This window comes from Metopolophium dirhodum, chromosome 1 (genome assembly GCF_019925205.1).
Source record: "Metopolophium dirhodum isolate CAU chromosome 1, ASM1992520v1, whole genome shotgun sequence".
In the NCBI taxonomy this organism is placed as follows: Eukaryota; Metazoa; Arthropoda; class Insecta; order Hemiptera; family Aphididae; genus Metopolophium; species Metopolophium dirhodum.
The window spans coordinates 86,251,114-86,278,034 of record NC_083560.1 but is presented as its reverse complement, the minus strand read 5'-3'; the positions used below and the strand labels follow the sequence as shown (position 1 = coordinate 86,278,034).

Genomic DNA, 26,921 nt, shown 5'->3' with positions numbered 1-26,921 from the left:
ATAATTGAACGTGTCGTAACACGACATACACTTCCACACCACTCTACTATATTTTAAGTCAATCCATAAAAATAAACAAATGTTTTAAGTCCCGAGCCCTGTATATAAATAATAATAATCAGATACCTGATTGTTTATTTTATAAGATCACACGTCAAAAACTCAAAACGCAAAAAAAAAAATTTGAACTAAAAATGAACAACTGAAAGCAAAATTCCATTTCAACTATTATCAAATAAATACATTAATAAATACATTTTATGCTTCCATAGTTATATGAAAATAATAACAAAAATAATTGCAACGACTTTACCGCCCAATATCAAATAATACAATATTATTATTACTTCATATTTTATTATTTTATACCTACTGTTATTATCACCGTTGTTCTGTACACGTATGTTGTGTGTGTGTGTATTACACAACAGTTGTTCAGCTATTCGAACATCGGCACCGTGAACACGGTAACCGGAGTGATAAGTCCAACCAACCTGAGTCTGCTGTCCAACCCGGGCGGCAGTCCGTCGTCTTCTTCGGGCGGCGGCAATGGCGGCAGCGGTAGGTCTCGCGGACACTCGCAGACGACGTTACCGCGGTGGAATACGCAGTGCTCGTCGGGACCACCTTTCATCACGCTCGACGAGGACTACATGATGACGCCACTGATGTCCGGAAACGGTGGACAAGGCAACGGCGGCACACTGATCGACGACGGCAAGTATTATCTATGTATAATATAATTTGGCACTAATAAGACAACCAGTGTACAACAAAGGTATTGTTGTTTATACTTTTCAATTTAATTAGTTAAAGTATCCGTTGTAATAACTTAGCTTAAGTTAAATTGAAATTGATACCTACGTCAAGTTTAAATCATGTATGCATATAGATAATCATGATTTAGATTTAGATCGTTAATATATTATATTGGTAAATAACTGTAGATTAGTCAAAACCAACTAATTGTTTTTTTTTTATTTAATCATGTTGTGTTTAATGATTTTAAATACAAATAAATAGATATTCTTTGGTTTAATATGTCTGTGTAATCATAAACTACAGCTATACCTCCCTGTCCCAAATAACTAATAAGTGTCTCAGGCGGCGACCAACTTTCGTACGGTTCGGTCAAACTACACCCATCGATTAAATCGATTTTCATTAACTTTAATCATCAACTTTCGTTTCCAGCGATCTGCCGTAGACGAAAAACTACTTTACTGTGTTAATCTTAGCCAAATGAAATCTAAATACGGTTGTTTGAATAATAAAGTTAACAACAGTCACTTCCGCCGCCGTAAAAGAAGCCTGCCGCCTGAGAATTAACATTATTTGGACAGAGTTTAATATGCGCAATAAGAAAGCATTGTATAGGAGTATTATAGGGTGCATTTTAAAATAGTATATTGTGTGGCAAGGGCGGGAAGTGAGCTATTTCAGTCGTGGGCGTCCTGTGGGAAAAATAAAATCAAATCATCTCAAAAGTGACGAAATAAATAGGTATGATCACAACTTAGTGATACGCAATATCGGGGAAAAGGGTATTCAGGCTAGTTTCATTGGTTGTTAATATTATGCTATGACTTTGTATTATTATACATTTATACATATTAAAATATGAGCTGATCAAAAGACGTGGAAGACCCCCACCCTCTTATGCACGTGACCGAACGAAATTCAATTCATTGTGATCATATACTTAATTATTTCATCCCGATTTTAACGATACAAAATTATATTACAGGAAAAACTACCACGTATCGTACAATTGTTGGATTTTGCCAGAAAAATGGCGTCGTTGGTTATAACTGTGTACTATGTACAGTAGCGTATATAGGATTTAATTTCGGTGAGGGGGAGGTTATAGAAATTCTTAGCCGGAATTCGCGACCGTACCTAACCTAACCTAACCTATAGGTAATTAATAATTATAATTCTACACAAACACTTTTATTTTAGGGTTTGAACCCCTAATTCTCCCACACTATACCACTGATTATGTGGATATAATATGCCATAATAAGCTGAGGATCGCAATATTGTGCGGCTATTTATACATTCTATGTATAACTATTTAGTTCGCGTTCAAACCGGTTAAACCCTTATGCTGTTTACTGCATACGGACAAAAATATTTATTATATAATTTTGAAATCAATTGGTTTTTCTTCATTTTACAGACAGATACTTTAACAGCGTAGTCCACCAAACGGACGGCATGGATAGGATGGACACAAGCGAATCTCAACACATCCAATCGTCGAATTCAGGTGGTCGGAACACCCCGAACTCGGTTGACGGACAACAAGACAACATAAGCAAACCGCAGACGTAGCCAATACATTTATGGAAATCAAATATTCGTATTATATAATATAGGCAATTCATTCTAGTTAATTATATTATCATTATTATTATTATTATTATTATTATTATTATTATTATTATTATTATAATTATTATTGCTACTATTATGGACATTTTCATACGTGTAAAATAAATATATTTTATTACAATTTAAATAAATTTAAATCAAAACAAAACCGAACGGTCAACTTTATTGTTAATCGATATAGTCAATAAGGATAATTTATAAAATAAAGTGTATTACTTTACTGTTTTTATAAGTCACGAACACAGTTATATTAATTAAATCCATTGTTTTTTAACTAGGCTATACGAAGTTTGTTTTATTTCAATAGATATGAATTCAATTAATATATTTGCACGGAAACAGGTATAGGCAGTGGCGTAGCCACGAGTTTGGAACGGTGGGGGACGGGGGGGAATTGGCAAAGCAAAAAAAAAATGAACAACCGTTCTATTACTTGATAAACGCAAACAAATAAGAATAAAAATTATAACATAAATATTGTCAATGTGAAACCAATTAAAAATAGCACATCTATGGAAATTTTCAACAGTTGTATACCTACTGATTATTTGTAAAAATAAACGCCAAAACATGTTCAAAAATATATTTTTGCATTGAAATTAGAACGATTAGGAACACAAGTAACACGTTTAGGTACACATGTTTTCAGACAACAAAAATGAATGCAACGTTTGGATACATCATATTTTTAAAATAATACCACATTTGAGTAGCAATACATTTAGGTACCTACACATTTTTTTCTATTTTATTTTTTAGAGTCAATTAGCGTTACCCTGGAGAGACCACAGGGAGGTTGGCTCATAATCGCTCAGTCCCCATTTTTTTTTTTTTTTTTTGAACTAATTTAAAAATATTTTTTGTATTAGGTACATTAGTATTATATTAAGTCATTGGGTCATTACAAAAATACTAAATCTACTTAATTCAAAAGTCGTATTTTATTTTATTTACTGTTCGCGCCGAGCAATTAATGCTTATCACGTAACAGTAATCGGCAAGGCTGGGCTGAGTTAAAAGTTAAAATTAAGTCGTTACTTTTTTTTTCGAATTAACTTTTAACTTAATAAGTTACTTTTTTTCAATATTAACGTATTATCAAGTTAATTTTACTTCAAAAATAACTAAATTAAGTTAATTTTTGTCCGAAGAATAATGCAAATTTTTGAATGTTTTTACCTGGATGTATCATTTTAAATTTCCCCAGTAATTTTCTTGAGCGTAAAGAAAAACTATCCAATAAACCATATTATGTCTGGAATTTTTTATTTTTGCAAAATAAAGCAAATTTCAACTTTACACCAAGTTAAGTTACTTTTTTTTTTAAAATTAACTTTTAACTTAACGAGTTAACGAAAAAAAATACAAGTAACTTTTAACTTAACTTAATTATTTTAAAATAACTTAACTTAACGAGTTAAAAAAAATCGTTAACTTGCCCAGCCTCTTTGTTTTGTATTCTGTGTGAAGTTTGCCTCCAACTAATCGTTGGCCTCACGATTATCAATGTTGTTGTTTTATTTTTCGTGATATCTTTTATTGCGGCCAACGCCCGTTTTTATACACACACACACGTTTATAACACTAGTAACACACACGTTACACGTTTTTTGTTGCTGTCTTTTCTTTATATTATAACCCTTTTTTTTTGGTATTACACATCCACAATTGTGTGTATTATTATTATTCTTATAGTATTGTTACCAGTAAATTGTCGGATCAATGTGATCCAACAATTATTATTATATTTATACATTAATTGTGATAAACCGTCGTTCCGTTACTGTAACGGATAACAAAACTGTATTCCTCAAAAAATAAATATTCGTCGTTACCAGCAATATTCGTGAGTGTTCTTAATATTTTTTAACATGGAATTTCTATTCGTGTGATGATGTACGGGGTATATCATCATCTCTAGTAAGGCAGGTTTCGGCTGGTTGCTGGAAATTATCTGACATCGGAATTGGTGACAGATTATGTCGTGCGTAAGTCCGCCAGGCACTCAAACAAGTGGTGTATGAGGCCGCCCAGGTCTTCCAGTTTTGTGTCGGTCATCTGAGGGACTACCAGTAAAGCAGTCTTCCTTATATTTAAGTTAATGTTAAGTCCCCGATTTTTGTGAGTCATTGCACCAAACCGTTTCGAAACTTAACTGTATTTCCTTCTTCCCATGTACATACGTCTCGTCCACGCCATAGATTCGTGTCGTATAAATGATAGCCCAGCGTCAATTTGGTCAGGTGTATATTGGGTTGCCTATTCAAAATTTTAGTAGGCGTCATCTGACGGTTATTCAAAATTGGTACATCGACTTATTCTCGGGCATACCGAGTGGTCCTTTGGGTTTCCACCCCCCGTAGTCTGTAGTACTGCTATCTTATTTATTATACAATTTTATTTTTTTTCGACATAACGTGAACCGCGATGCCATAAATATTTTTTAATATTATTGTCAAGTTTAAATTTATTTATTTTTATTTTTATGTATTCATGTTATGTTACAGTTACGTTTAGTTGGTGCAACAAAAAATGTTGTTGTTGTTTTAACAGTTTTATGATTATGATTAACAAATTAGGTTATAGTAATACTAAAAAACTTAAAATCAACGAGGATACAGTTAAAATGACTTCACTCTAGGCATGTAAATAATAAACATTTGATAATTAAACACTGTACAACACCAAAAATATAAACGAAAATACGCCAGTCGTCAATCACTATCATGGGTGGATAGGCCCAACGTGAAATCGGGATTCTCCCGGTAGGCCCTCGTCTGTATTTTTTGTTGAGGCCCCCCTGACTTCAGCCCCATCATACTACCTAAGTTGTACAAACATCAGCTTACATATTTAAATTTTAATTTAAAATATTCACGTGTCACAAATTACAATGGCCCTTTGATTAGTACTGCCTAAATTATAGTAGCCTGGTTTTCGTGTGACGTGAATTGGTGTGCCTTTATGTATGTTATTATGTTAATGATATTTAGCTCCCGTGCATATAATTATATAAATAAAAACTTGGAAACAAAATCGATAGGTTACTTATTATTATTCTATTTTCAGAAATCGATTTATCAACATTTGTTCATGTTATGGAAAATTAATGTAGGTTGTGCCCACAATAATGTGAAATTGTGTCGTTATTTGTGATACCATAGTAGGTAAGAACTTCGTTTCCTCTCTTTACAAGATAGGTTGATTAGAAATTTAGAATAAAGAATTCAATAATTGTTAAATTGTCATGTAAGTAAAACAAGTTTCAACATTTTAATATAAATACTATATAGGTATACCTACATATTATTATGATTTTAATGTTCACTAATATTTAAGTTAAGGGGGCTCCCTCCAGTCGTTGAAAGAAAAATGACTTTTACACCAAAAAGCCAGACAAAACTGGAGGAATTTGGTTCGACATTGGTTTAATTTTGCAAACAGATTATGATTGATTAACAAGTTTACAGGTTTCGTAGAGGTGATTTTTAATATTCCAATTACTATTAGTGTCATAATGCGTATTAATGTGTTAAGTGGGGCTGTAGCCGGTTTTGTCAAAAGTCAAAACTAATGTAAATTTGACCAATCTAAACATTAATTTTGTTTATTATAATGTTTTTCAATATATTTAAATTCCGTATCATAAATAAACCTTAAGGGGGCTGGAGGGGCTCCAGTCAATGAAAAAAAGTGACTTTTAGACTAATAAGCTAGACAAAATTGGAAGAATTTGGTGTGACAGATTTTAATTTTGAAAACGGATTATGATTGAGCAACAAGTTTACTAGAGAATGATCGAGGCGATTTTGAATATTATTGTTAGTGTCATAATGAATAATATAAATACAAAATATCATATTTTTTCGATATTTTTATTCTTGGATATCACAGCTGAAAAAAAAATATTCAAAATCGCCTCGATCATTCCCTAGTAAACTTGTTGATCAATCATAATCCGTTCAAAATCTGTCAAACCAAATACTTCCAGTTTTATTTAGCTTATTGGTCTAAAAGTCACTTTTTTTTTTATCGGCTGCAGCCACCTTAATATAAATACTAAAATTTTCATATTTTAAATTCTGAGCGGAGCGAGGAAGCTACTGGTGGTTTTTTTTATCATGTATACAAAATTTCTACCAGAAGGATTGCTTCGATTTTAATATAATATGTTATATTATAGTATATTATGTCTTAGCAAATTGGTTCAAGATGGTACTTTAGAGAGGTCATTTTTCGATTTTCTCATTAGTTATTTAATTCCACTGGAAAAACCGCTAGAAACGTGATTTTAATTTCTAACGCTTTGTTCATCAACATAGAAATAAATAAAATAAAAATAAAAATAATGATTTTAGTTATTTTTTTGTAATTTACAATATTAATTCAAATTACAGGCTATTATAAAATATAATAACAATATAAAATATCTAGACTCACAAACAGTCTCTGCAGAGAATCGTTTTTCTTATACAATGCAAACGAAAAGTTCATAGTTAGTTCACGGAAAAAAATAATTTGGTTATAGTAAATGGTTGTATTTGTTTCGGTTGGCCAAACTATACGGTTACCTATACTAAGACGCTTAGTTGACAGTGCCAAAAGTCTTTTGTTGGTCTTAATAATATGCATTTTACAGGTTCTGTACTGCGTCCGCACCGAAAAAGCGCGCCAAAGCACACCAATGCAGTGCGGTGGAGGCGCGATCTGTTTTATTTTTATTTTTAACTATTTTTACTATTTTGATAACAGTGATTAGTACCTAGTGATTAGTGTTTTTGATTAAAAATTTTTATATTTGTTTTGTTTATTTTATTTAATCACAATTATAATATTTTTGACACTTTAAAACTAAATATGTTCAGTAAGTGTATAATATATAAATACTCATACAATTATAAAAAAATAATTTGACGTAAGTACTATGAGTTGTTTACTACTCTTTAGATACCTTGCAATGGGAGGTAACGTTAAAGCACACTCCATGTATTTTTTGAGAGGAGAGTCTACTACAAGGAATATCATTGCAGAAACAACTATGGCAATTTGGGAATGCCTAAAAGAAAAATTTGGATTTATGGAATATACCCAATTGCCTAGGTAAATTTTATACTAAAATGTCTACCTAAATTAAGTTTATATAATTTGAAGAAAATAATTAATGTTATTTTAAAGGTGCTATAGATGGCAAACATTTTAAAATTAAATGCCCTCCAAAAACGGGATCAGCTTTTTTCAACTACAAGCAATATTTTAATATTGTTTTAATGGCATGTGTAGATGCTGATGGACTTTTTTTGACCATTGATGTTGGTGATTATGGTAGGAATAGTGATGGTAGGGTGTTTAGAAGAAGTTCGTTAGGCAAAGCCATTGAAAATGATTTGCTGGATGTCCCTGACCCAAAGCCTTTACCTGGCTGGGACTCCAAGGGCCCTTTCCCACATTTTTTTTGTAGCAGATGAAGCCTTCCCATTGAAAAAAAACCTGATGAGACCTTTTCCCAAAAGATCATTAAATAAAACCAGAAGGATTTTTAACTACAGGTATATACAATAATATTAAAATAAATATAATATTAATTAAACAAATATTTGAATGCTATTGTATCTTATTGTATATGCTGTACATATAATATTATTTATATTTTTGTTTGTACTATTAAATTAAGTATTTACTGTTTAAAAATTTATCTTTCGAATACTATTGTATTAAATTTAATTAATTCATATAACTGGGTCTAAACTCGTATAATATTTCAATAAATAAATTAATTAATTAAAATAACTTAATTAGCCACTTATAAAATATAAGTTGGAACCTAACCTAAAAAGACTTCATAAAAATGAATAATATATCTTTCTTTATTTACTAGGAGCTCCAGAGCCAGAAGAAGCGTAGAATGCTCATTTGGAATGCTTGTTTCTAAATTTAGAGTATTTGAGCAACCTCTAGCTTTTAAGGTAAAAACATGTGAATCTATTATTAAAGAAGCATGTGTTCTGCATAATTTCATACGTATGCGAGAAGGTACATTTTCTACATCCTCAATCAATTGATTCAATGGGAGTACAAAATAATCAAGAACTACCACTTATTCAAGTAACAAGACCCACAAGAGTTGCAGAAAATAACAGAGAGTTATTGTGTAGTTATTTTATATCAAATGAAGGTCAGGTACCTTAGCAAGAAAATTTTTCTTAATGCACATTTGATATAGGAAAATAATAAATAACTTTTAAATGTTAATTAAACAGTTTAAAATAAATACTATGGTCTATGAGATATCTTATTGATTAATTTATAATGTAGTTGTCACTTAAAATCTCGGTATAAATATTTTAATATTAATAATATTATTTTAATTAAATTATAAGACTGGGCTTTTTATAATAAATATAAAACATTAGTATTTGTTTAATACATTTTTATAAAGTCTATAACCTATGTAACTAGGAAGTAACATTTATTGCCATAAGTCAGTAATATTAGTAATTATATTTAAAAGAATAAAAATAAATAAGTGAACAATCACATTTACTCGCCTCCTTGACAATATTATTAAAAATTAGAGGGCAGTATTGGGCAAAAAAATTACTTACAAACTTTAATTATCAATTAATCATAGAAAATGTTTGCTCAATACTGCCTGAGGGCACAAACTAGAACAGTGTAAGACATTTAGTAGCTGGTGAACAAAAATTGTGAATAATTGTAAATTATTCAACATATTATATGCATTCATCACACAATACATGTTTCTGTTTCATATTTATTATAAGAAGGTAATTTAATTAAAATTATGTTATTTACCTGATAAATTAATTTCCTTTGCAATTGCATGCCATGCTGCTGTCTTGACTGTGTAGTTAGAATAATCCGCTCTATTGTAATCAAAAAGACATGGGTGGTTTTCGATGTGCTTAACCAATTGCACCATTTTTTCACAATCCTCCGCCATTTTTATAAGTTTCAAGTGTATAGGTAAATATATTTTTAAAAAATACCAAAAATAATGTTCTGTGTTTTTACTCTTATTAGATAGTTTGAAGTTAGGTACAATGATTGCAATTGATAACGTATTGATAACAACTTAAACAATGTATAATATCGATAATTGTTATTTTGACTTTTCACCGCACGTGCACTGCAAGAAAAAACCGCCATGCCTCACCGCATGCAGCGCGCCGCATACACAACACCACTGCACCACCGCCGCACTGCATCGGTGTGGGCATTCCCATAAGATAACGTGTGTTCTATTTAAATGCGGCACTGCATTGGTGTGCGCCGGGCCTTAATGTTCGCACACACCATCATGGCGTACTAAGTACTAACTAAACTTCTAAGGGAGAGCGCACACCAAAGCAGTGCGGTTGCAGTGCGGGCGGCGGCAGTAGCGCGCGAAAAACACTGCGTCCGCACCGCAAAAGCGCGCTAAAGCACACCAATGCAGTGCGGCGGAGGCGCGATCTGTTTTATTTTTAACTATTTTTACTATTTTGATAACAGTGATTAATACCTAGTGATTAGTGTTTTTCATTAAACATTTTTTTATTTGCTTTGTTTATTTTATTTTATTTCAATACTATTAAAATTATAAATATTTAAAATATTAAAATATCCAATGTCAAGTACTGACGAAGACTTATTGGTGTTGTTGTTATTAAACAACAACAACAATAATAATAATAGTCAAAAATGTAAACGCAAGTATTGGGTGCATCCATACCTAAAGAAAAACGCAGACACTCTAGGAACTTTTTCTGTTGCAAAAGAGCTTTCTCTATATCCTGAAAAATTTCAAACTTTTTATAGAATGACACAGAAATCATTTGAAATCTTATCAGAGTTAGTGCGGCCTATGTTACATAAAAAAGATACTCACTTCAGAAAAGCCATTACTGTGGAAGAACGGTTATTGATTACATTGAGGTAAGTATTTAATAGTTTTATTGTTCAACTATTTGAATAAAAATATTAATGTTTCAAAATGTATCATCTTGTTGCATTCTAACTTGAAATGGTTGCAAAGGGGGTAATTTCTGAACAAAATCAGAAAATGTTTTCTCTCATGATACCTATCCTTATATAAGTTTAAATAGTACCCGCAATCACATCTGTTACTAGGTACTTTATTTATACAATTAACATTTATTAAACACCTTTTAATTTATTTTATTTTAACAAGTTTATATATTAGTAATAATATATTAAACATAAATCATAAATGTATAAGTTACATTATAAAGGAGTCCAAATTGGGGCATGCGTTGCTGGTGGTTGATATTGAGTCATTGGGTCGATTTCATGTTTATGGTGTGTAGATCTTTGTTGTTGGGTTGGTGGTTCTTTGTCATAAGATGAAGGTGGTCGTTCAAGATGTGAAAATAGCTGTGGTGGTTGCTTATAATATAGTTCTCTTAGTTGAAAATTAGACAGTGGTTGTTGATCTTGTAAAGGTTGTCTTGAATATGATAGAGTGTCATGAATATTATGAACATTTGTATTCTTATTGTATGATGCCTCTTTACAAGCATCATCGACTAATTGCATAATGTTAATTTTTAACTTTCTTTTATTATGGGAATCTAATGATTTAATATCAGGTAATAAGCTCTTTAAAAAGTCCATATCATGATCTTGTAATTCTTCTGATTTTTTTTGGGATCTTTTTTCTTTAAAATACCCAGCAGCTGCAACATTAAGTTCATCTAATGAAGAGCATTGTTGTTTTTTTGATGAACTATCTATGCCACTTTTTTTTTTGATACATTTATTGATGCTATGTGTATCTGTTATAGATCTTTCTTCATGTTCATAACCATATTCTATTTCATCTACTTCTAAATAGTCAATACTATTTTCACTTACTGTGAGACCTGTAAGGTTGCCAGTTTGAGGTCGGGATGTGGTGTAAGGGTCAATAAAGTGTAAATAATCAGTAAGGTAATAGACTTTCTTTCGTTTGGTCCCTGATCCACTTGGTGGCACATCTTTAAGTTGGCGTAAATATCGTCCACGGATATTTCGCCACTTTTCTTTACAATCAGCCACTACAAAAATTAATAATCACAATTATAATATTTTTGACACTTTAAAACTAAATATGTTCAGTAAGTGTATAATATATAAATATACTCATACAATTATAAAAAAATAATTTGACGTAAGTACTATGAGTTATTTACTACTCTTTAGATACCTTGCAATGGGAGGTAACGTTAAAGCACACTCCATGTATTTTTTGAGAGGAGAGTCTACTACAAGGAATATCATTGCAGAAACAACTATGGCCATTTGGGAATGCCTAAAAGAAAAATATATGCCGCCACCAACAAAAGAAAAATGGGAAAACGTTTCGCAACGTTATTTGGATTTATGGAATATACCCAATTGCCTAGGTAAATTTTATACTAAAATGTCTACCTAACTTAAATTTATATAATTTGAAGAAAATAATTAATGTTATTTTGAAGGTGCTATAGATGGCAAACATTTTAAAATTAAATGCCCTCCAAAAACGGGATCAGCTTTTTTCAACTACAAGCAATATTTTAGTATTGTTTTAATGGCATGTGTAGATGCTGATGGACTTTTTTTGACCATTGATGTTGGTGATTATGGTAGGAACAGTGATGGTAGGGTGTTTAGAAGAAGTTCGTTAGGCAAAGCCATTGAAAATGATTTGCTGGATGCCCCTGACCCAAAGCCTTTACCTGGCTGGGACTCAAAGGGCCCTTTCCCACATTTTTTTGTAGCAGATGAAGCCTTTCCATTGAAAAAAAAACCTGATGAGACCTTTTCCCAAAAGATCATTAAATAAAACCAGAAGGATTTTTAACTACAGGTACATATATAGAATAATATTAAAATAAATATAATATTAATTAAACAAATATTTGAATGCTATTGTATCTTATTGTATATGCTATACATATAATATTATTTATATTTTTGTTTGTACTATTAAATTAAGTATTTACTGTTTAAAAATGTATCTTTCGAATGCTATTGTATTAAATTTAATTAATTCATATAACTGGGTCTAAACGAGTATAATATTTCAATAAATAAATTAATTAAAATAACTTAATTAGCCACTTATAAAATATAAGTTGGAACCTAACCTAAGAAGACTTCATAAAAATGAATAATATATCTTTCTTTATTTACTAGGTGCTCCAGAGCCAGAAGAAGCGTAGAATGCTCATTTGGAATGCTTGTTTCTAAATTTAGAGTATTTGAGCAACCTCTAGCTTGTAAGGTAAAAACATGTGAATCTGTTATTAAAGCAGCATGTGTTCTGCATAATTTCATACGAATGCGAGAAGGTACATTTTCTACACCATCACATCCTCAATCAATTGATTCAATGGGAGTACAAAATAATAAAGAACTACCACTTATTCAAGTAGCAAGACCCACAAGAGTTGCAGAAAATAACAGAGAGTTATTGTGTAGTTATTTTATATCAAATGAAGGTCAGGTACCTTGGCAAGAAAATTGTTCTTAATGCACATTTGATATAGGAAAATAATAAATAACTTTTAAATGTAAATTAAATAGTTTAAAATAAATACTATGGTCTATGAGATATCTTATTGATTTTTTACTGAACTAAAACTAGCTTCAGGATTATTGTATGTATAATAATATGATGAACCTATGTTAATTTATAATGTAGTTGTCACTTAAAATCTTGGTATAAATATTTTAATATTAATAATATTATTTTAATTAAATTATAAGACTAGGCTTCTTATAATAAATATAAAACATTAGTATTTGCTTAATACATTTTTATAAAGTCTATAACCTATGTAACTAGGAAGTAACATTTATTGCCATAAGTCATTAATATTAGTAATAATGTTTAAAAGAATAAAAATAAATAAGTGAACAATCACATTTACTTGCCTCCTTAACAATATTATTAAAAATTAGAGGGCAGTATTGGGCAAAAAAATTACTTACAAACTTTAATTATCAATTAATCATAGAAAATGTTTGCTCAATACTGCCTGAGGGCACAAACTAGAACAGTGTAAGAAATTTAGTTGCTGGTGAACAAAAATTGTGAATAATTGTAAATTATACAACATATTATATGCATTCATCACACAATACATGGTTCTGTTTCATATTTATTATAAGAAGGTAATTTAATTAAAATTATGTTATTTACCTGATAAATTATTTTCCTTTGCAATTTCATGCCATGCTGCTGTCTTGACTGTGTCGTTAGAATAATCCGCTCTATTGTAATCAAAAAGACATGGGTGGTTTTCGATGTGCTTAACCAATTGCACCATTTTTTCACAATCCTCCGCCATTTTTATAAGTTTCAAGTGTATAGGTAAATATATTTTTAAAAAATACCAAAAATAATGTTCTGTGTTATTAGATAGTTTGAAGTTTGGTACAATCATTACAATTGATAACGTATTGATAACAACTTGAACAATGTAAATATAGATAATTCTTTATATTTTGACTTTTCACCGCACGCGCACTGCAAGAAAAAACCGCCATGCCTCACCGCATGCAGCGCGCCGCATACACAACACCACTGCACCGCCGCAGCACTGCATCGGTGTGGGCATTCCCATAAGATAACGTGTGTTCTATTTTAAATGCGGCACTGCATGCAGTGCGCCGCAACCGCACTGCATTGGTGTGCGCCGGCCCTAACTTGACTTATATAGCATTAAAATTTTGACTTATCATTGAAAGAAATAGGTTAGTAATATTTTTAGTTTTTAAGCTAACAAATTTATGTTTTTCAATTGAATTTCTACTATGATAGTATCATATTTTTTTTGTTAAGATCAAGGAGTACATGAAAAAGTTTTCCTAAGTGTAAGCGAATCTATTGTACGTGAGCTTTGTCTTCCTGTTGGAGATCGTTCCAAAATATTAAAGAGAATTAATGAATTAAAATCAAAGTTATCATCTAATGCACAAGTAATTATAATTTTTTTTATGTTTTCGTGAGTTATATTATACTACACATTTGTATCTTACACTTAATTCTATATGGTATCAATAAAGGTTAAGAAATTAGAACTTTTAACACTTTTAACTAAAAAATAAAATGCTAATATTTCAAACATAATATGTTAATTTCAACATTTTTTTTTATATCAAGTTAACTTCTATAAATTAATGAAGTTCAGTATGGGATAAATAAAATTTAGTAGTATTATGATAAAAATATTCATATTCAATTGAGATACTTGATAAATCATAATATAAGAATAATTAATAATAAATGTATAAAATTCATTGACCATAAAATATAAACTCTTATAAGCCCAATATAAAATATTGACTCTAGGATAATGGTGCCGTTTCAGTTCTGTTATCGTATTTGAAGTTTTTTTTTATAAGAATTTTAAATATTAAATTAAAATATTTTGGTAATAAATATAATTGATAAGAATTGTGTTACTAAAACTAATGTTGAGTATGCTATTGTACTAATTGAAATGTCAAGTGCAATAACCAGATAACTCTATAATATATTTTTTCATTTTTAGATGAGACAAGTAAAACAAATGAATAATTAAATTTGTAATGGAGGCATAATTATTTAAAAAATTTATTGTGCTATATAAATATGCTTGTGCTCTAAAATTGAATGCAACTTTTTAGTTACCCAAGACGACAGTAAACTAAGAAATGAAGAAAACTATTCTCGAGGTATAGCTATAGATAACTTATCACTTACAGGCATCAGCGAAATATGTGTATGGAACGAAGTTAGTGGTTTCCATGCAGTTAACAATTATTCAGTTGACCTAATGCATGACGCCATGGCATATTGAAGGGGGTTTGTTCATATGATTTATCCGGTATGTTATATGAATTTGTAATTAATTTAAAATTTTTTTCTTTGGATACATTAAACAATCTCTACAGTATTTTAACTACGGTCTCTTGGAGGCCCAAAACAAACCTCAGTTAATATCTATAGATGTTCTAAGAAATAAAAAAAAATTAAAAATGTCAGTAAGTAAAGTTTTATGTTTCAGTAGACATTTAGGTGTTATAATTGATGGTCTAATACCTATTAATTCTGAATTTTGGCAATTATATATAGTACTCCGACAAATTATACAGATAGTAACTTTAAAATCAATTCAACCAGAACATATTTTCATTATTAAAAACGCTAATTACAGAACACAATGAGTTGTGTTTAAAATTGTTTAAAACAAACTTAAAACCAAAATTCCACCACTTACCTACTTCATTATCCATACATAATGAGTAGACCTGTATCCCATTTATGGTTCATGAGGTACGAGTCTAAACATAGGGAATCTTAGCTTACTGCACATTACATTACAAGTAGGAAAAATATTTGCTATACATTGAGTATAAAACATCAACTAAGACTAGCTTATTGACTGTTATCAAAATTAACATTTTCTTCATCTTTGGGTTCATCAAACATAGGAAGAATAATAGAGATGTCTAAGAATGATATAGAAGAAATTGAAAATAAAATATTGAATCAGGCTTTAAGTTTAAATTCTGTGAGTTTTGTTTCTTGGGTTCAGTTTAAAGGCACTCGTTTTACAACCAAGCAGAGAATGATAATTATAATTGATGTTAAAGTCATGCCTATATTCGTTGTAATAAAATATATTTTTTTTAAAACTACAATGTGACCTCCTATTAGTAATTGGTCAACGTACATCAGGATTTGATGAACATCTACAGGTATATGAAATAGAAAACTGTAATGATCTTATATGTATTTGATTTGATAATCTTTTAATAGAACATAGTCCATGTGTTTGTAGCACTATGTCTGATGGTTGTACATATATATCTTGTAATTTTTAAAATATTGCATTAATATTATATTTATATTATAACTTTTATTGATGTATAATTAATGTATAAAATGTATTTTAAATTGTTTTTTTATCTATATAAAAATGTACCTATTAAAATTTGTATTTACTATATTTTGTATTCATTTATTTATTCATATATATTTATTTATTCCTTTTAAAGGTAACACTAAATAATTCTGTCCAGTGACATCGGATTAATATGCGGTTTTCGGGAGGGGATAGGGAATACATAATTACACATTTCTTGATGATTTTTACATTTTTAGATCTTTCCGTGTGCGCATGCGCAATACAACTTGCATTTTTTTAAATGGCAACAGGTGTTTTGAATACCAAATTCGGATAGACCGAATTTTTTTAAGTCGATTTGATCCTTTTTACCATAGCTCTAAAATCAAAATTGACCAAATGGCAACCAGTCAAAGTTTCGATTAAAATTATTGAATTTTTCAACAATCATACTAGAATTTTTTGAATTATTATACAATTTTAAGTATTTTTTTTGTTTACGTAGGTTTGCAGATATTATTAAATCATTTTAATTTAATTTTGAGGAATTAATTAACCTCAATTAGACGTAAATGTTAGAACTAAGAAAAGATTAAACAAACTGATATGATTTATTTCTCATAACTTCTATTATTAAAGTTTCTATTTAAATTATTAATTTTATCATTTATTGTTATTTTTCATGATACAAGTGGGTAATTACTTGTAAACTCTAAGATTATTTTATTTGTAGCATTTACTAAAATAAACCAAATTTATTTATGGTGTGCTAAGAATGATATTATCTTAATGTTCGTATAAATCTGACAATAATAACTTATTATAACTGATAAGTTTTAGCATTTATTTAAATGTGGTTATTAAAAGTCATTACAAGTTTTAAACTCGTATGTAACGCAAGTATTTCATTGAAATTTAAAAATGACAAGTAATAATGAAAAAGTTGATATGCTTTTAGTTTATGGTGAATGTAGACGTAATTCACGAAATGCCGCTAGACTTTATGCAGAACGATATCCCGAACGATACCACCCTCCTCACAATTACTTTGTCCGAATTGAATCGTCTTTGAGAAATAGTGGTGAGCTACCTGGAAGACAAGGTGATAATCGACGTAATCAAAGACAGTTGATTGGACAGGCAAACGAACAGGACAAATTGCAGGTATTAGCATATGTTCAATTAAATCCTCGATCTTCGATTAGGCGTTTAAGCAACGAAATTGGAATTTCTTATAAAAAAGTTCATAAAATTTTGAAAAAAAATAAAATGCACCCGTATAGGCCTGATTTAAACAAAAGTTGGTACCAGGTGATTATAATCGTAGACTTACATTTATTGCATGGTTTATGATACAATTACACGACGAACCCGATTTTCTATGATTTATCAGTTGGACCGACGAATAGAAGTTTACCAACAACGGTATAATTAATAAACAAAATAACCGGTATTGGGCTGATCACAATCCATATTGGACGACTGATACAAATCACCAAACAGTTTGGGGAACTAACGTTTGGTGTGGGCTACTTGATGGGAGACTTCTCGGGCCATATTTTTATGATGGTACACTTACTGGGAGAAGATACTTGAAGTTTTTAACTGATGTTTTACCTACATACATGGACGATATTCCATTAGAGTCTAGAACTAATTTATTTTTTCAACAAGATGGAGCACCTGCACACAATGCAATTGTTGTAAGAGAGTATTTACAAAATCAATTTGGCAATCGATGGATGGGTACATATGGTGCAGTAGCTTGGCCACCAAGATCTCCAGATCTCACACCATTAGATTTTTTTCTGTGGGGACATTTGAAGAATGAAGTTTATTCAACTCCACCTTTAAGTATTCAAGATCTAAAAAATAAAATTGTAATTGCTTGCGCAGAACTTAAAAAGGAACAGATATTAGCAGCTACTCAAAGAGAAGTGATTCGTCGATTTCAATCATGCATGGAGAATGATGGGCAAAATTTTGAACAATTTATTAGATAGTTATTAGAAATTTGTTTATCCAAATAAATAATAAAAATGATTAAAATTATAAAAATATTGTGTTAATTATTTTAATCGTTTCTTACCTAGTAATTAGTAAATGAACCAACATTTACGTCTAATTGAGGTTAATTAATTCCTCAAAATTAAATTAAAATGATTTAATAATATCTGCAAACCTACGTAAACAAAAAAAATACTTAAAATTGTATAATAATTCAAAAAATTCTAGTATGATTGTTGAAAAATTCAATAATTTTAATCGAAACTTTGACTGGTTGCCATTTGGTCAATTTTGATTTTAGAGCTATGGTAAAAAGGATCAAATCGACTTAAAAAAATTCGGTCTATCCGAATTTGGTATTCAAAACACCTGTTGCCATTTAAAAAAATGCAAGTTGTATTGCGCATGCGCACACGGAAAGATCTAAAAATGTAAAAATCATCAAGAAATGTGTAATTATGTATTCCCTATCCCCTCCCGAAAACCGCATATTAATCCGATGTCACTGGACAGAATTATTTAGTGTTACCTTTAAAAGGAATCACACTGTATATATATATGTCTACATATATGGAAATATATGTGCCTATACATTAAATATACATTACCTATATATATATAATATATTAACCCCCTTCTAGTTGCTTTTACAACCATTTTCTAATGGTTATTACAAACAATATGATAGTTGTTACCATTACCTTATAATGTAGTTAAAAATACTATGTATTACCATATATTGAAAATTAAATTTAAGTTAGGACAACACTAGTGAATGGTTGGGGAAACCAATGTGTATGGTTGATGGAACTATGTTGGCTGGCAGAATTTCAACCATAATTTTAGGTTACATTAATTTATCATAACAACAAAATGTGTTTAGTATTATGAACTATGTTATATGGTAGTCCCTTTACCTACTATTGGAAATGGTCAAAACAACAATTTATATGGTAACTATAACCACATTGTTTTTTCCGAGTGATATTATGTGATACATATATCATTAAATTCAAATTTTATTCAACCAATTATACAGCTGCCCACTTGTAACCTACTGTACAGCAGAGCGACATCCACTTACCTGCTTATTATTCATGGATATCATATCACAGATGAAAAAATAGATATTCAAAATCTCCTCGAAACTTAATAAACTTGGTAGGTAATCAATGAAAATCAGTTTTAAAAATTGAGATCCGTCTAATCAAATTTCTTCAGTTTTATCTGGCTTTTTAGTCTAAAAGCCACTTTTTTCATCGATTGCATTCCCCTGCAGCCCCCTTAAAATGTATTTTATGATAAGGAATTTAAATATATTTAAAATTATTAAAATAAACGAAATATATATTTAGATTTGGCAAATCTAAATTTTTGACAAAACCGACTGGAGCCCCCTTAAGTATAAATAAAGACATTTGTTTAAGAATTCGCATTCACTTACATTATTAAATAATATAGAAAATTATTTTAATTAAGATATAATTTAAAATTAAAATATAATTGTTCTGAATAATTAAAAGTAATTTTTAAGCAAAACTGTTTATTATTATTAAGCTAAAAGTATTTTAGAATATAAACAAAACATAGCTGTTGACTGTTGAGCCATTTTAATACAAACTAATAACTATTGAGCTAGTAATGTATTTAAAATTATTATGTTAATAATTTTTCTTTCATCTGAAATAATAAGGTTATATAAGTTTTTTTTTTTTTTTTTTTTTTTTTTTATTAAAGAAAATATATACAATCTGTATTAACTATACAATAAGTAATATTGATGATTTATATACAAAACTGGACGGCTTGATAGAAGGGAGTGTCCAAACAACACTACTTCAATTTTTGACTTTTAATTGATGATTTTTTTTTTTTTTTTTTTTATTTTAGTATTATTGGTTGAGGAGGTCCCTGGGCCAATTTCGCTTTAGACGACGTGGAGGGTTATCGGGGAGAGTGACGGATGAGAGATTGGAAATGAATGGATTTGGATGGTTGACTGTGTTATTGTGAAATAATTTATAGTAGAGGGAGGCTAGGGTGCTTATGTATGGGATTTTAAGGTCAGAGTGGAGTGTGAGGTTGGACACGTACCAGGGTGCGTTTGTGAGGAGACGAAGACAAATTGATTGGAAGGCTTGGAATTTTTGAATGTTGGATTTTTTGGATGTGCCCCATAACTGTATTCCGTAAGTCATTGAAGGGCGGAGAATTTGTTTATAGATTAGGAGTTTTGTGTAGAGAGGGAGATTTGATTTGAGAAGGTGTTTCATTTTGTGGAGTTTAAAGTTAAGTGATTTCCTTTTTGTTTTTATGTGAACTGCCCAAGTGAGTTTACTGTCGAGATGGACTCCGAGGTAACGGGTGGCATGTGCTTTGGGAATCGTGACGTTATTGAGGGTCATGGGGGGACTATGGTCTGGACGTAGAGTAAAGGTTATGTGGGTAGATTTATTTGGATTTATTTTGATTCTCCACAAGTTGAACCAATTTTGTAGTTCATTGAGATGGGATCGTAGATTTTCGGATGCTATGGTTAGGTCAACATTAGTCGATATTATGCCTGTGTCATCTGCGAAAGTAGCAAGAGTGGTGTTCTCAAAGTGAGGAATGTCGGAGGTAAATATATTGTAAAGAGTAGGTGCTAGAATGCTTCCCTGGGGGACGCCAGCTTTTATGTAGTGGATTTGTGAGAGTTCGTCTTCGCAGCGAACGACGAAGGATCGGTTATGAAGGAAAGATTTTATGGTTAAAAACAGGGGGGCTGGTAGAAATCGTATTTTATATAGTAGGCCTTCGTGCCAAACGCGGTCGAACGCCTGAGCTACGTCGAGAAAGACGCCAGTGGAGTACTGTTTGTTTTCGAGAGTTTGTGCAATTATGTCGATTATTCTGTGGACTTGATGGAGTGACGAATGTTTATTTTTGAAACCGAATTGAGTGTGGGGGATTATATTATGGCTTGCTAATAAAGGATTTATTCGCTTTAGTATAATCTTTTCTAGAATTTTTGAGAATGAGGGTAAAAGGCTGATAGGACGATATGAAGAAGGCAGGTCAGGAGGTTTATCTGGTTTTGGAATTAGAATAATTATGGAGTGTTTCCATGAATGAGGAATGTGGGAGAGACGAAGAATTGAGTTGAAGATAAAGGTTAAGAGAAGAATGGCTTTCTTAGGCAAATGTTTAATAATTTGATTTGTTATGAGGTCGTGACCTGGAGATTTTTTGTTTGATAATGTACTGATAATAAATTGGATTTCGCTGGGGGAGGTATGTTTTGTGGGTAGCGACATAGGAAGGCAATTGGTTAGAGATTTTTCAATAAAGGATGTGTGATCGATGTTGTTAACGTCGGGATGAGGAGAGAAATTATTTTCTAGGAGAGAGGCAAACAGGTTTGATTTGTCTAGGTTGGTCTTTGCGAAGGATCTGTCAGGATATCTAATTGGTGGTATTACTTTATTCTTATTTAGGATTTGTTTAGTAGCTTTCCAAATAGAATTGTTTGAGTTCGATAGAGAATTTAAATATCTTTGGTATGTTTCTGTGTTGTGAATACGTAGAAGGTTTTTAAGGGAGCACGCAATATTGTTGTAGCGACTTTTGTCACTGGGGAGGTGGGTGTGGTGCCATCGGTTTCTGGCTCGGCGTTTTTCAACAAGCAGTTTTGAGAGGTGATCAGGGAGAAAATTTTTATTGCGATTGGAGGGTAAGGAGGTTGATGAGTCAAGGGCGGCGTTTTTTATCAACGTGGTGAAGGTTGAGACAGCAGAGTCTATCTCTTCAGTAGATTTTAAAGAAATGTTTAGAGATATATTGTTTTCAACGATGCGGGAGAATTTTTTCCAATCGGTTATCCCTGGGGTGAGAGTGGGGAATTTTTTCAGTGAGACCAATTGATTATTTAAAGTTAATAGGATAGGGGTGTGATCAGACGAGAGGTCTGCGAGATTGGCAATATTATAGTTGAAGTTATTTGGGAGAGTATGAATGAAAAAATCAAGAATGTCGGGAACTCTGTTGGAGTGTGATGGCCAATACGTTGGGTCAGGAGGAGATAAGAATTTTAGGTTGTTAGAAAGTAGTGATCTGTGTAGTGAAAGGCCTCTAGTATTGGATACTCTAGATCCCCATAAATTATGTTTGGAATTGAAGTCACCTCCGGATAAAAATGTGTTACCGAGGGATTTGAAGTACTGAGTGAAATCATTGTCGGTTATTTTGTTAGCGTGACCCGGTGGACAGTAAACAGACGAGATTGTAGTGGGTACATGGTTTATTGAAATTTCTATATTAGTAGCTTGAATGGATGTAGTTTGGAATTGTGGAAGTACTGAGTGACTAATGTTAGTTTTTATTATTAATGCAGAACCAGCATGCGCAGTACCATCGGGGTGATCGCAGTGGTATGTTGAGTAGCAGGGAATATGAAAATTTGAGTGTGTGGTGAGGTGGGATTCACTAATTAGAAGTATATCTATGTTGTTTACAGTAAGAAAAGCTTTTAATTCATTTTTTTGTTGCAATAGGCCGTTCGCATTCCAAAGAAGGATGGATAACGGGTGGAGAATAGTTTCGTGATTATTTATCATCTTTAGAAACTATAAGTTTATTGATAACAGTGGTTAGTAGAGAGATTAGGGGACAGATTAGGTTTTTTAGTTCTTCGAGAAAAGATGAAAGTTTGAGGGATATGTCTGGATGTGTTGTAGGATTGGTTGGATTGTTTGTGTTATCGGTGGTAGCTTGGGCGTAAGTTTTGGGGAAGTTTGAGGCTGAAATTGAAGTAGCGTTTACAGATGTTGGGGGAACATGATTTGATTGAGGGTTAAAGTTTTTTTTTGATTGTAGAGTAGATTGAAATTCCTTATGGACTGGGCATCCTCGGTAGTTCGCAGGGTGATCACCACTGCAGAGAGCACATTTTGCTGGAAGATTCTGAGATTTTTGGCATGATGTGGACAGGTGGTTGGCTCCGCAACGGACGCATTTTGGGGGATGGTTGCAATAAGATTTGGTGTGTCCAAACGCTTGACAACGGAGACATTGTATTGTTAATTTGTTGGCACGAGGTTCTTCGATCTTTATTTTGGTGTGGTACAAAAAACTGATCGAAAATATGTCTTTATTGTTGATGGCTGGCTCCAGGTCAATAAAAAAGAGCGGGAGAGGAAGTTTTGTATTACGTTGAAGAACATTGGTGATATTTCTGGTTTGATGACCGTGAGAAAGTAATTCATTTTTAATTTCATCTATTGGTGTGGTGTGGTGGAGATTTCTCAGTATTACACGATACGCTCTATCTTGCTTCAGTTGATAAGTATGAAAGGCTGCTTTTGAGTCTTGCAGAAATTTAATAACTGCGCGGTATGAGTTTGCTGAAGTAGTGGAGAGTTTTATGCCATTGGTTGAACTTTTGCATGAGAAATGTTCACCTTTGGTTAACGTTTTGATGGAGTTACAGAAAGCATTGAAATCATTAACTACGCGAATGAATATAGGCGGAGGTGGCTTGATGACTGGAGTGGTTGTTTCGGGTTCTGAATCAATCTCGATTAGGTTGTCGTTTTGTATTTCCGAGGGCTCGGAGTGATTTGAAAACAAAGAGAAACGATTTGATGAAACAAATGTTTTATTTTGTTGAGTGGGAGAGTTTGGAGAGTGGGGCAGTGAATGTTTACCGTTTTTATTATTTTTATTTTTTATCGTAGTGAACCCGTCGGATTGGACAGGAGTTTGTTGAGAAGTACCATAATTATTTGACACACTCTGTAGACGAGATTTTTGTATAATCAAAGGTGGAACGGTTTTAGACTGTTGTTTATTATCTGACATGGTGTACGACGACGGTACGTTCTAATGCTAGATTACGGAGAAGCCCGATAAGGCTGACCGTGCGATACTGCGGCCGCCCGACGGCCGGCCGTATTTTTGGTAAAACCGTGATGATAATTAGGTTGTAGTATAATTAAATTTGTTACCGAATATGAGCTGGAGGCGCTCCTTTTGGTGACTTGGTGTTGGGGTTGGCAGAACAGAAGATTGACGCTGTTGAATACGTGGAATGTTTTTTTTTTTAAAAAAAACGGACTAAAACATAGTAATTTAACACGAATAGAAGGATAAACAGCGAGACGCGATGTTTCATTATCAACGGTCGTGACCGAACTGGGTTATATAAGTTATAATTAATTTTAAATTCTCTATTTATTGTAATTATTTAATTTTTTTACAAACAAAGAATATGAAATAAAAATGTACTTTCAAAAGGATCTAAAAGTTAGATGCATAAATTGTATATTATACATGTTGAAGCTTTTGTACACTTTAAAACTCTATATTATAATATTTGAATACATTTTTTTGAAATTTATTTTTAATACAGAGATAAGACAGAATTGTTTCATAAAAATAATATATTTAAAATAATGATGCCTTTGTTTGTATTTTTCATTATTTATAGTATGAGGCCTTAACAAATATTTCCCTAGACTAAAAATTGCCTATCAGTCCATGATCGCTATCACGGTAATACAGGATAACACAGACCATTAATAAGGGTATTTCCAGTTATAATTTCAATATTATAGTGAATATATGTATATTATTTACATATTATTATATTTATTAATATGCTATACAATATATTACATCGTGGGTGCGCGTGCATAAGGGGTTGAGTCAACAACTATGAACTTTTCGTGATATTTTCTTACAATACGTGGTGATGCAGAAGTGCAACTGTGATAATAGTATACCTAGTCACGAGATTGATGAGCGAATAAAAAGCCTGCTTACAAATAATATGTGCTCACGAGCATAATACGTAGGTATATATATATAGCTACAACCGTGGTTTCGACGTTGTTTCATGTTAGTTTCATTACTTAAATAATTATAATAATGAATGGATGCATAACACAATAATTAATGAATGACACTTTATTACATAAATGTTTTATTTTTACAATATAACGAATTACAACATGACTGTTAAGTGATGACAATACAGTACAACAAAATGTGAATGTAATACAAAATAAATTGATAAGAATGAATATCCTTATCACACAGACGTGGTTTAAACAATGGTCTCGTAAACGGGGTGTTTTAAATACCGCAGGTCGAAACCGTGTGCCTCGGCTTTTGTCACACAGAATTTTAAAGACCACGTGTGACACTGTCTCGCGTAGAATTGTATCCGCCGTGTGTGAACGCGAAGTCCTAAATCTCAGTAAAAAGCGTGAGGACCGGGGGCCCTGCGCGACTGTAACAAGTCTTGACTCTCGTCCAGAAGGTCTGCTCACAAATATAATATCCAGCGAAAACCGTGGGCTCGTATCCTCGCCGTATCCTCAGGGCACTGCATCTGTTTTCTCTTGCTGACCCATGCGCGTTATAGCAAATTTTTGTTTAGCAGAACCAACCTTGTATTGTTACTTTTAATATTGGAGTAAATTCACCTATTATAAAACTTTGAGCCAAGAACATTACCTGTGCCCCCGCGTTATATTTCTTACGATATTGTAATTTTTATATAATTTAGTATACCTTTCCATATATTATCTACAATTAAGCGTACCTGTTCGGTACAACATTTGGCATGATTATTACTATAGTAAGGTATTACGCATTGAAATTATAAAGTAAGCAACGACGTTGCGCAACGTCTATCCCCTGACCTCCGCCCTCCGACCAACATAGTGTCCGGCGACATGTCGCCGAAGCTGCTGCCAATGCCCAATTGTCACCGTCGGCGTAACGGTCGCGACCACCACGTATTGGCACGTCATTTCAAACACATATCGCATATCATTGTACAAAAATCCTACAACAATCTGCACTGCTGACCACCGCCTCAACACGTTCCCCGGCTGGAATCCAAAGCACAAGCTCGCCGGAGATCCAAAATCACTTGTTGTGTCGTGTATTTATTCAAATAATTAAATGTGCTAATAGGTTACTAATACTAAAATAAATCAACACAGTTTAATTGATAAATAATGTAGAATGGACTGTATTAAAAAATATCACGCCACACAACATAAGTGAATACAATAAATAATAATTAATAATTATCATACACACGTTTAGGGATGTAGGCGCACACCTACTAATTACTATATAATATAAAAAACTGATTACTATAGTTATAAGTTTGAAGTTGATGATAAGAGTGTTCGAGTATGCAAACCAATGTTTATGTCTACCTTCGATATTTCAAGTCGAGCAATTTTCACAGCTACAAAAAAAATAAGTAATGGCATATTTGAAATTGATCAACGTGGAAGACATGGAAATCTTGGTAGAAAAGTAGATGATGAAATTAAAGAAGGAATAAGGAATCATATTAAATATTTTGCCTCAGTTCCATCACATTATTGTAGAGCAAATAGTACTAGACAATATATAGATGGAAGTTTAAATATATCTCTAATGTATAGAATATAGATTGTATGTAGAAAAATGTAATGAAGAAAATGTTGTGTATGGTAAAAAAAATGTGTATGATAGTATTTTTAATCAAGAGTTCAATATTTCCTTTTTTAAACCAAAAAAGATTTGTGTATGTGTTGTGAAGCCTTTAAAAATAAAACTGAATCAGATGATAACATTATGACTGAAAACTATGAA

At 31.7% G+C, this 26,921-nt stretch overlaps 3 protein-coding genes and 2 pseudogenes across 8 annotated transcripts in view; 4 read left to right on the top strand and 1 right to left on the bottom strand.

Annotated features, from left to right (window-relative positions):
- LOC132933505 (nuclear factor 1 X-type) overlaps nucleotides 1-2,528 on the top strand; it is a 155,409-nt gene extending 152,881 nt beyond the window's left edge. For all 6 annotated transcript variants that reach the window (XM_060999777.1, XM_060999775.1, XM_060999774.1 and 3 more), the window contains 2 exons: nucleotides 432-717; nucleotides 2,183-2,528. In XM_060999777.1, the coding sequence (XP_060855760.1) occupies nucleotides 432-717; nucleotides 2,183-2,337 (441 nt within the window). In that variant the 3' untranslated portion in view covers nucleotides 2,338-2,528. The remainder of the gene's footprint in view (nucleotides 1-431; nucleotides 718-2,182) is intronic.
- A 5,136-nt stretch (nucleotides 2,529-7,664) lies between these two features.
- LOC132934051 (uncharacterized) lies at nucleotides 7,665-8,601 on the top strand (annotated as a pseudogene).
- Nucleotides 8,602-10,433: 1,832 nt separating this feature from the next.
- On the bottom strand, nucleotides 10,434-13,961 carry LOC132937314 (uncharacterized). The gene is made up of 2 exons (XM_061004142.1): nucleotides 13,586-13,961; nucleotides 10,434-11,453 (listed from the first exon to the last, which is right to left on the bottom strand). The coding sequence occupies exons 1-2, from the start codon at nucleotides 13,827-13,829 to the stop codon at nucleotides 10,642-10,644; spliced, it is 1,056 nt and encodes a 351-aa protein (XP_060860125.1). The 5' UTR covers nucleotides 13,830-13,961; the 3' UTR covers nucleotides 10,434-10,641.
- Nucleotides 11,969-12,913, top strand: LOC132933926 (uncharacterized; annotated as a pseudogene).
- Nucleotides 13,962-17,198: 3,237 nt separating the features above from the next.
- Nucleotides 17,199-18,280, top strand: LOC132933528 (uncharacterized). Its single transcript, XM_060999805.1, has 2 exons — nucleotides 17,199-17,523; nucleotides 17,949-18,280. Exons 1-2 carry the CDS (start codon nucleotides 17,199-17,201, stop codon nucleotides 18,278-18,280), a joined length of 657 nt encoding a protein of 218 aa, XP_060855788.1.
- Nucleotides 18,281-26,921: the final 8,641 nt, after the last annotated feature.

What these genes read in the sequence shown, in the direction of transcription:
- LOC132937314 (XM_061004142.1), bottom strand. Translation starts at nt 13,829, where the DNA reads ATGATTGTACCAAACTTCAAACTATCTAATAACACAGAACATTATTTT. An exon ending in AAAGGAAAATAATTTATCAG is followed by an intron (nt 11,454 to 13,585) that starts GTAAATAACATA and finishes TAATTTTTGTAG; the next exon opens with TGGCTGATTGTAAAGAAAAG.
- LOC132933528 (XM_060999805.1), top strand. Translation starts at nt 17,199, where the DNA reads ATGACAAGTAATAATGAAAAAGTTGATATGCTTTTAGTTTATGGTGAA. An exon ending in AATTTCTTATAAAAAAGTTC is followed by an intron (nt 17,524 to 17,948) that starts ATAAAATTTTGA and finishes TATTTTTTCAAC; the next exon opens with AAGATGGAGCACCTGCACAC.